The sequence below is a fragment of the Lathyrus oleraceus genome, chromosome 7 (genome assembly GCF_024323335.1).
Source record: "Lathyrus oleraceus cultivar Zhongwan6 chromosome 7, CAAS_Psat_ZW6_1.0, whole genome shotgun sequence".
Lineage (NCBI taxonomy): Eukaryota > Viridiplantae > Streptophyta > Magnoliopsida > Fabales > Fabaceae > Lathyrus > Lathyrus oleraceus.
The window spans coordinates 534516333-534527939 of NC_066585.1; the positions used below are offsets into that span (position 1 = coordinate 534516333).

The 11607-nt window shown below is 33.5% G+C and overlaps 1 protein-coding gene across 1 annotated transcript; it reads left to right on the forward strand.

Moving 5' to 3' along the window:
* Window positions 1–282: 282 nt before the first annotated feature.
* On the forward strand, window positions 283–7688 carry LOC127104836 (uncharacterized). Its single transcript, XM_051041982.1, has 5 exons — window positions 283–575; window positions 693–875; window positions 952–1062; window positions 1135–1184; window positions 7627–7688. Exons 1-5 carry the CDS (start codon window positions 424–426, stop codon window positions 7686–7688), a joined length of 558 nt encoding a protein of 185 aa, XP_050897939.1. The 5' UTR covers window positions 283–423.
* The last annotated feature ends 3919 nt before the right edge of the window (window positions 7689–11607 follow it).

Genomic DNA, 11607 nt, shown 5'->3' on the forward strand with positions numbered 1-11607 from the left:
TCATATGCGTAGGATATGAGGTATGCTTAAAACTTATGTTAACTTTAATGTGTATATTCAAAGTTTAAAATTTATGCTTAAAATTTTACTTACATATTTTCCTTGGTTATGTTAAATAGACTCCCACAAAATCCAAATCAAAAGATAATGCGATTCCACGACATACCGAGTCCACGGTTTCAAGAAAAGAGGTAATATACAATTATATGACATATATTCATGGAAGTTGTTACATTCTTAATTTGATCTAACTATTTATATGACATGTAGCTTCAAGAAAATGAGGTTAGCAATGCCTCCGCACAACAAAAAAAGGAGGTTAGCAACGCCTCCGCACGGGTAAAAAGTTCTGGTGCTAAGAAGACCGTAGCTAGGAAAAAAACTACCACCAAGTATAGGTCGTGCCTCAGGACATTTCTAGAGATGACCGATATACCGACCGGAGGTGTTCGGACCCTACATATGGAGGTAGGGATTTTCGGCTTTGATTACGACCAAATGATTGGTAATGAAGACTTCATGCAAGTTTTTAGTCATGAAGAAATCGGCGTCAACGTTGTCAATACATATATTAGGTAAATCCGGTCTACTTTGTTTTATTAATTAAACAACTTATGTTAATGATGTTTACTTTATGTTAATCCGGTTTACTTTATGTTTCAAAAGAGGTGTTAATGATGTTTTTATATTAGGTTTTTGTATGACAAATTGATGCGCCCCAATGGTTTGGACGTGTCATTCGGATTCTTAGCACCCGCGACCGTCAACTTAGTTTTAATCTTAAATAGACCGGATACCGTGACGGAGTACGTTCTTCGGATCCTCATGGACAATAAAGATGCGGAGAAGTTGTTTTTTATACCGTTTAATACCGGGTTAGCATTTCATTCTAAATTCATCTATTATAATTATTTTCCAAGTTACCATCTAACATTTGCCTAATCATTACAGTGGACATTGGTTGTTGCTCGCAATCAATCCTATCCGAGAAATTGTGTATTATCTTGACTCGTTAGGAAATGATTGGACAACATACCCGGATATGAAGGTCCTAATTGACACGTAAGTGAGAATGTTCAAATTTTTTCTTAGTTTATGTGAATTGTTCTAATTGCTTCATTTTTATTTTATTAGCGTCCTACAAGCTTTTCGGGCCCAACGAGTTATCCAAACCTCAAGGAGGGGCGCCAACTCCATTACATGGATTAAAGTGGCGGTATATTTTTAATTACCACATTTTTTATTATATTAGTGATGACACTTGATAAAACTTAGGATTTATAATCCATATTTTTTTTTCATATGTAGTGTCCTCAACAACGTAATCAAATAGATTGCGGGTATTTCATGTTGAGGTTTATGCGAGATACTCTTGCTTTGGGCCAATTAAAGATTCCCACCGATGTATGTATTTCTAACTTATGAGTTATTTTTATATTTACACATATCTCATATAATTAAATAGTTGGAATTAATTCAAAATATGTTATATTTTATGTAGTACTTTGAGGAATTCAAGTGTGCATTTTATACAAAGGATCAAGTGGACGAAATCAAAGAGGAGTGGTGTCAATTCATGTTAGAGCTCAATGTTTGTTCATAAATTTGTGTAACTAATGTGTACATTTGTAGTATATGTAATGACTTGTAAATGTGTACATAAATTTGTATATATTTTGATACATTTAAGGCAAAATTGGTTTGAATTGGTATATATATATTGTTAGCCAAAAATTGGTAGAAAAAAGGCCAAAATGGCATATATAAAATGTGATAATTGTCTGTCAAAATCTGGTTGAAAACAGGTAGAAATTCTGGTTTATAAACCTGGAAAAAATGTGGTTTAAAACAAAAGCTTCAAAAATTTTCGTATACCTTAGACAGCGCTTTTGTAAAAAGCGCTGTCTAAGGGGGGATTAGAAAGCGCTTTAGGCAAAAGCGCTGTCTAAGGGGGGGGCTTAGACAGCGCTTTTTGAAAAGCGCTGTCTAAGGTATACCTAAAAAATTAAAATAGGAGGGTCTTAGAAAGCGCTTTTGGCCAAAGCGCTGTCTAAGAGGTGGGGCTTAGACAGCGCTTTTCAAAAGCGCTGTCTAAGGTATACCTAAAAAATTTAAAATAAGAGGGTCTTATAAAGCGCTTTTGGCCAAAGCGCTGTCTAAGGGGGGGGGGGGGGGGGGGGGCTTAGACAGCGCTTTTAAGATTTAAAAAAGCGTTGTCTAAACCTTTAGCAACGGAGGTTTAGACAGCGCTTTAAAGCGCTGTCTAAGGCTAAAAAAAGCGCTGTCTAAGGTCTTGTTTGTTGTAGTGTTGAATGGATAAACCCACTGCCTACGTACCATCTTAAAAAAGATTAGGATCAAAACCTCGTAGTTCGGGGTAAAAATCTCAAAACAAGTTGGTGAATTGATTGATCCAAAAGCCTTAAGGTCTTTTGTTATCCAAGGGAGAAAACTCAACCTAAAACCACAAATCCACCATGTGAGGATAACTTCAACATGCTAGTGAGGGGTTAACCCTATAATAAGCATGGGAGACTCATTGTCCATCACTAAGGATATATGTGAGTATTATATCTACCTCAAGGATAACTCAAACCTAATAGATGAAGGTTATGAAAAGTTTTGATAAGAAAGTGGCCATTGAAACCACAAAAACATTTGAATGAGTTATATTTACCAATAAAAGGTATTTACAAAATATGGTCAAAGTTGACTTAAGGATTCAATTCAAAATAAGTGTTATGAAAAGAAAATTTGAAAATCAAAAGCATAATGCTTATGTTTCTAATGTTTGAAAACAAATGTTAATGTTTGCACAAAAGTTTTGGCTTGGGTTAGAGTGGAGGGAAGAAGAAGAATGGCTAAGTCCTAGACATACAAAAGAGGAAGGAAAAGAAATAAGACCACAAAAGGAGTAAGCAAATAAGCCAATACCCAAGCAATCAATCAATCAAATAAGCTCTTAGGAATCTTCCAATGGCTCTTGTATCTCTCACTTTAGATGCGTATGACAATGGTTCTTCAATTTGGCTCAAAATGGGAATCCCTTGCACAAAAGCACACACATCAAAAAATTCTATAATGCAAACAAAAGAATGGACAAGAGTGAGTTTAGAGATTAGGTCCTTCCAATTCATCTCAAACATTAAGGCCTTTATTACTCCATTTTGCATAGGGAATGTCCTAGAATCTAAGTCCTTTTGTCCATTTGGCATTTGGTTCACAACAACCAAAACAAGACACAAGCACAATAATATACACAATTATGTGCTCAAGTGAGCAAAAGGCAAATTGCATTAACATAAACATGTGCTCAAATGAGCAAAGGGCAAAAACAAATGAATAATATGTACAATAATGGTAAATTGGATAAATGTAAAGTGCAAGAAATAAATATTAATGGTTAATGGTTAGTGTTAGTGTGCCATAAGGTAATTTAGCGCTATGTTAAGCAATCGTAAGTGGACTAATGTAGTAGTCACACCTATCTGAGGCCGGTCAATAAAAATATAAGCAACAACACAAGTTAGAGATCTTGATTAGTGAATCAAGCTCCTACAACTTGCCATGCCAAAAGAAGATGAGAAATGATCTTGTATTGATTTAGGTTCTTTGCTTGATTAGGAAGCAACCTATCCGTAATGCAAAGCCATTCACTTGATCTATGATCAAGATGAATTAGATTTGAATCAAGGAAGGTTAAACCTCTCATACATCAAGGCTAATCACCAATCTTTAACTCATTGATCAAAAAAGAAAAAGATGAAGAAGGAGATGAATAAGAATGAACATTAATGGAAATTCAAATGAAGTAATCAACATACATTGACCAAAGATAGATAGAGTCAAGGTCAAACATTAGTAAACAGAAGCAAAATGAAGCTTAGAAGTCAAGAAACAAATAAAATATTTTTGGTATTTTTCAAAATTAAAATAATACTTGAATTAAAATAAACAATTAAAGGTCAAACTTCAAATCCATTTCAAATCAACTTTGAAAAGTCCAAATGGATCATCCTAAGTTTAACAAGGTCAAACAAAGTTTGACAAAAAATTTCAGCATTTTTAGAAACCAGAAACTATTTTTAATCAATTATAAATGCATAAAAATAACCTAATTGAATTAAAATCTCAAATAAATCTCAAATTAATTAACAAATTGATGAGAATATTTTTCATAGATCCATCATCATTCAAAGAGGTTGAGAAAATATTTTTGTATTTTTTGAATATCAAAAACTATTTAAAATGAATTAAAAATAACCAGAAAAGAGAAAATTCATAAAAAAATATCAAATGATAAAATAAAAAATATTAAAAATCATTTTTAGAAACTAGAAATTAAAAGAGAAATAATGCAATTGGTCTCACATTTTTTTGGACTAATAATGAATGAGATATGATTTTTTGAAATGAAATGGAATAAAAGAAATAAACTGAAAATAAAAATCAGAAATAGAAAATAGGAAAAACGTGAGGCATTGGATATAAGCTCATTAATTGAGTTGGCGCATCAAACGGTTCCCAAGCGTGCATCCACCAAACACGCTAGGCAATGCAAAACAGGTAGCCATTAAAAAAGTCATAACAAGAGATGGTCCATATTAGATCTGGAAACGAGATCTAAGGGTTGTGGTTGGATATGGGGTTGGGACGGTGGTGTACACCACCGTCTTCTCCGGCGAACTTATCAGCTCCGGTGAGAGTTGCAGACATGGCAACCTCAACCAAATGCCACGATCTATACAGCAATGGAAAGCTGGGGTGATGTACATCACCTCTGTGCCATCTATTTTCGCTCTAGACCTCCATAGAAAGAGAAGTCAGAGGTTGAAAATTATGGTGTTCATCTTGAACTTAATGGTTTTTCAAAATTCAAAGCATAAATCAATTGCCTCTGATGAGAGGACTTCAGCCAACCCAATAAATGCAAGAAAACAACAATAATCAAGGTGTTTCGAAGAAGGAAAGTTTGGATGTCCACCTCTGAAATGTGGATCTAGAAGCCACGAATTCTCTTAGCTATTGCTTGCAGTGTGATATAGGGATGAAGATGAAGCAAGGTCAAGGAATTATGAGTTTGAAAATCAACCAATAAAGTTGAAATTCAGATCTGAAAATTTGAAAAGAAAGTGAGAATTCCTTTAAGTGAGGCTATGGAGGGAGTCGTGCAACATAACAGGCGCCTTCAGGTTGCTCAATTGTGAAGCCTAACACTCCTATTTATAGCAATTGGCAAGACAATGCATGAGCAAAGTGTGTGCATGAATGAAGAGGGCCTTCATGCATGGGCCTGTACAGGCGCATGGAGGACCCAATTATCATTGCAAATGAATGCTGGTATCACATTTAGGTGAAATGGACGTGCAAAAATGATGTCATGAGCTTGTGCAATGTGTTTTCAACTTGTTTCCAAAAATGCACTAAAATGTTATCCTCTTCGAAAATGCCACCTCGAAACATAGAACATGGCCTTATGGGTAATGGTTGGAAATCTCTTTGCATGAGGATCAATTGTTATGTTATTCAAAACTTCATTAGGAATTGGGAAATTGGTAAAAATTGATCATAAAGTGCAAGGTGTAAAACATATGTATGTGAAAATTTCCAAAATGGGCCAACTTCGAGCCCTTCTGTCTTAATGATACAAGCTCCAAATGACAAAACCTTAAACATAAAAATTGTATATATTTTCAAGACAATAAATTTGGACTTAAATTTTGTATAATTTGGATTTTTGATGAGAAAGTTATGGGCACTTGAAGTTGGACTTTTTCACATTTCAACACCTTTGGTCCAAAGTGACCTATAATATTTTGCATTATCACATGTATTTATTTTAGGATTATGAAAATTTGTCCAACATAAAAAATTAAGTAGACATCTTAAAATTTCCAATGCATTTTATTCCACCTCAAAATCATGAAAAATGAATGAGTTATGTTCTTGGGAAGTTGACCCAAAATTAGGGTTTTAGTCAAAATGACCTATAATGTTTTGAAATGGATGATGATCTTACAAGCTTAAAATCAATTTTTGATGAACATGAAAAGTTGTTAATATGGTTCTTAAGAACATTTTTTCTCTTGGGGTCATCTCCATTTGACAAACACATCAAAAGTTAGGTCTCAGTGTACTTCAAAATAGTCAGATGAATTGACTGATCAACTTCTCAAGTTCATGCCTCAAATATTGATGAATTGATGATTGAGGACACTTAAATAAGCTCAAATATGCATGAAATGATGAGTGAAAGAACTTACCTTGATTGTATTTGATCATGGGTTGAGGTTGCTTCATGAGCAAGGCATAGTTGATGAATAGTTGAATTAGGGTTTCCTTGGGAAACAAGCCTCAAATCCTTTGGTTTGCTTTGATCAAATTGACAAATTGAGATACTTGGGAGGCATATATGATGATTGAGAGCTTTGGGAACCATTGTCATGCTTGCTTTCTCCTTCACCTGGCCATATCAATAAGCATAGGGGCTCCTAGGAGCCTCAGATCTTATGATTGCTCAAGCTACAAAACAAAAGATGTTAGTGACATATTTTTGTGCTTTTGGTTAGTAAACAAAATATGAAAAGCACTAATATACAATTCAAGCATGCTTGGTGGTCTCAAATCAACTCACAAGTCCCACCCAAAGGTTAAGGAGCCAAGATGCTATGATCCTTGACGCAAGTGTAATGTACAATGATATGATGTCATGAGGGATCTTAGGGTCAAAATTAGGGTCTTACAACACACACACACACACATATATAATATATATATATATATATATATATATATATATATATATATATATTATATATATATATATATATATATTCAAAATTTGGAGCATATGATCATTTTCCTATATATATCCAAAATTTTGATATAATGGGAAAAAAAATGTATGTATGTTTTATATTATGAATCTTTATACAATAAATAATTATAATGATAAAACTGATATAAAAAGCTTATCAAAATTACAATTATCGCCTGACGAATTTTTATATTTTAAAAATACTTAATAATTTTTTCCTTTATTAATCCTATTAAATACGTGAAAAATATTTTTGAAAGATTATCACATGCACGAAGAAAATCAAACTTAATCGCATAAATTACTATATTATTAGATATACAATAATTTTTTTTTATTTTTAATTTTCATCAATATTTCAAAAGGATTGGTGAATGCATCTACATTTAAAAGTGGGTTATGGGGTTGTAAATCAATTATATAAATTTCGTTCAATTTGATAAAGATAATCTTAATAGCAAAAGAAAACACCTAAATATTGTAATGATTTTTTAGTGATGATTTATTTATTTTGCTACTCACATTTTAGATTAGTTTACACAATATCTCTAAAATACTTATTTGTCCTTATTGAATTAGATATATGTGTAAAAAAGTATTTACACCGTAATATATGCACTACAAATTGGTATCCTATATTTGAAAAATCATAATCAAAATTTGGTTTAGGTGGGGTTCATTAGTTCTACTCTGTATTATATCTTTCAGTATCACCTTTACATTTGATCCGACTTTTTTTAAGTTTAAATAATTGATCAATAGGTCATATAGTTTTATGTTTGGTTAATTGCCACAATGATCTAATACAGGGAATGTTGTTGTTAATAATGGAGGGCCATCCACATATTCAAGACCGAAACTCCTTTTCTAAATATTTTTGTAAATAGATAATGTTAAATTAAATTCAAATATTGGAGAAATAAAAATCGAAAACTAATAAGATAAGTTGTATGTAGTTAAATGTAATTAAAAAATAATTTATTTAACGGGGGCTGGTAAAATAAAGGAGAGTATTATCATTAAAAAAAATTGTGGGGCTCAAACCCTAAAAAAAATCATATATATATATATATATATATATATTATAATATAATATATATATATATATATATTATATATATATATATATTGGGTAAGTATTTGTCATGTTAAAGTATAATTCAAATTTAAGTAGTTAGTTTCGATTGTATTTGAGTTTAATTTCAGATTTTGAATTTTTATATAAACAAATTTGCATTTCAGTTAAATAAGAGAATTTTATTTGTAATTGATTTCAATTCTAATATAGAGAAAGTTAGTTACACATTCTTTCTTCTCTCTCTTTCCGTTCCATCATCTTCTTCATCTTCAATTTTATGCACCAACAATTGATATTTAGATCTCCAATTCAGATTCATATTGGGAAACACAAGTGTAAGTGGGGCATATGTGGTTGATTTCGTTTCTGAAATTCATAGTGAATTGATGTTCAAAATCGAAATAGAATCATATTTATTGATTATGAGGGATTGAGAAACACGAGCGTTAGTGAGATTTGAGTGATTTTGCACAAGAACGAAGGTGAACGGTGGAAACGATAGCTTGAACACAAAGCTTTCAGACTTTGATGGAAATAATTGGAATCGATGTATGATTCAGATGCATGTGTTTTTTGGCGCTCAAGATGTTCTTGATCTCGTCAATGACGGTTACGCAACGGTTGTAGCATATGCGATTGAAGCACAAAGAAACATGCATAGATAAACAAGGAAGAAGGATCAAAATGCCTTGTTCTACATCCATCAGTGTGTGGATATGAATGTGTTTGAGAAGATCGCTAATTCAACAACGGCGAAGGTTGCATGGGACACACTGGTACAATACTATGGAGGTGATACATTAGTCAAGAAGGTGAAGCTTCAGTCTCTACATAAGCAATATGAGAATCTCAACATGAAGAACAATGAGAAGGTACATGATTACATCTCCAGAGTGATTCTGATCACAAATAAAATGAAATCTTGTGGAAAGACTCTCTCTGAAAAAGTAATCATTGAAAAGGTACTAAGTCACTTACTCCTCAGTTTGATTACATTGTTGTAGTAATTGAACATTTTAAGGACCTAAGAACCATGAGAATTGAAGAGTTGAAAAGTAGTTTAGAGGCATAAGAGTTGCGTCTGACTGAGAGAAACTCTGAAAGAGGGATAAAGCAGACTCTGAAAGTAACTTCTGTAAGAAGAATCAGAAGCAGTCTTGGTCAGAGGCCAAGAAGATACATGGCGATGGTTATTAGAAGTCAGAAGTCTCCAACTCTGATGAAACGAAACATCAAAAGGGAAAGGAAAAGTCTGACAAGAAGAAGGTTCAATGCTACTATTGTAAGAAGTTTAGTCACTTTGTTGTTGATTGTTGGTCAAACAAGGAAAGAAAATCAAAAGAAGCAAACATAGCCATGGGAGAGTCTGATGATCCATGTGCAATTGATGGCTTCTGAATCTGATGGTGAATATTTGGTTGACTGGTGGTATATGGACATTGGCTTCTCGAATCACCTAACTGGAAACAAACAATGGTTGATTAATTTTGACTCTAGAAAGAGGACAAAAATCAAATGTGTTGATGATAAGTATTTGAATGCTAAAGGAATGGGAAATGTCAAGGTCAAAGTGAAGAATGGAAAAAATTGTTCTGATCAAGGATGTTTGGTATGTTTCTAGCATGAAATTAATCGGATGAGTGTAGGTTATATAATTGAGAAAGGTTTCTTAGTTACTATGAAGAACAATCTCTTGAAGTTGTATAATTCTGATCATAAGTTAATTATGCAATCTGAATAGGAAAGCAACAAAACATTCAAGGTAAATGTGGAGAGAGTTTAAACTAAATGCCTTAGTCCAGAAGGTGCTGAAGGTGATACAAGAGATTGGGGCATCTGAACTTCAGAAGCCTATGACACTTGAGTTCTAAGAAGCTAGTACATGACATTCCTAAGATTGCGAAGCTTTTGAGAAGTCATGTGAGATATGCATAAAAGGTAAGCAACCTAGATTTCCATTTGCATCAAAAGTAGCTCCAAGAGCAAAATGTGCTTTAGGAGTATTACATTATGATGTATGTGGACAATTTAAAATACCTTCACTTGGAGGAAACAGGTACCTTGTGTCATTTGTGGATGAGTTCACGAGAATTACATGGGTAGCACTCATCAAGTTTAAGCATGAGGTGTTTGCTGAGTTTCAGAAGTTCAAGATGAAAGCTGAAAAACAAAGTGGTTAGAAGCTGAAAATTCTTAGAACTAGTGGTGGAAGTGAGTACAACTCATCAGAGTTCAAAATGTTCTACGAGGAGAATGGAATTGAGCATGAAGTTACTGCTCCATACACTCCTCAATATAATTGTATTGTTGAAAGATGAAACAAAACTTTGCTTGATATGACAAAGAGCATGCTGAAGGAGAAAAAGCTTCATCACACCTTGTGGGGAGAAGCTATTGCCATTGCAGCATATGTGCTTAACAGATGTCCAACTAAGAAGCTGAAGGAAACTATTCCTTTTGAGAAGTGGAATAGAGATAAGCAAAGTGTGAGCCATCTGAAGGTATCTGCTTCTGTTTGTTATAAACATTTTCCATATGTTAAGAGAAGGAAGTTGGATGGCAGAAGCAGACTCATGTTGCTTGTAGGGTACCACAGTGCAAGTGCTTATAAGCTCTATTGTCCTGTCACTAACAATGTTGAATTCAAAAAAAAAATGTTATAATGAAGGAATCAGAAGCATGGAATTGGAACAAGTCTCAATCCAATATTGTTGCAGTGTTAACACTTGAGTTAACTTCTGAAGATATTTCACACTCTGAAGGAGAATCTGCCTCTGAAGATGAGTCAGAGTCTGAAGGTAACTCAGATGCGAAGTTATGTCTGAAGATGAGTCTGAAGGCGAGTCTGACTCTGAAGGTGAATCTAATTCTGATCCAGACTCTGGCGGTAATCATGCCTCTGAAGGTGGTCATGCGTTTGAATATGGACCAGATTCTGAAGGTAGTCAAACATCTGTTATTGTTTCCACATCTGAAGGGTATTTTGAATAAGTTCAAAGACCATAAAGAATCAGACAAATACAAAGAAGATTTGCAGAGTTTGACATGTTGCAAAATACTAAGATAAACTATGAATTGGAAGGCATTAAGTGTGTCAAGTTGGTGGGCTCTGAACCAGTCAGTACTGAAGAAGATCTTAAGAAGAAAGTTTGGATGAAGGTCATGAAAGAAGAACTTGAGACTATAGAAAGAAACAAAACTTGGGAATTTACTGAGCTTTTAGAGGATAAGAAATTCATTAGTGTGACATGGGTTTACAAATTGAATCTTAAGCCAGATGGATCAATTGGCAAATGAAAAGCAATGTTGATAGCTAGAGGATTTCTACAGAAATTTGGATTAGACTACTTTGAAGTGTTTGCTCCTATAGCTAGACATGAAATAATCATACTGGTGATTGATATAACTGCTAATAGAAATCGACCTTTGATGCATTTAGATGTGAAACATATATTTCTGAATGGTCCCTTACAAGAGGATATTTATGTATCACAACCTCCTGAATTTGTGAAAAAGAATCAGGAAGAGATGGTGTACAAGTTGCATAAAGCCTTGTATGGACTGAAATAAGCTCCTAGAGCTTGGAATCTGAAAAATTGATTCATTTTTCAAGCTTCAAGGATTTAGAAAATGTGAGATGGAGTATGGTGTTTATGTTCAACATACATCTGACAACAATATGATTCTTGTGTGTCTATATGTTGATGACATA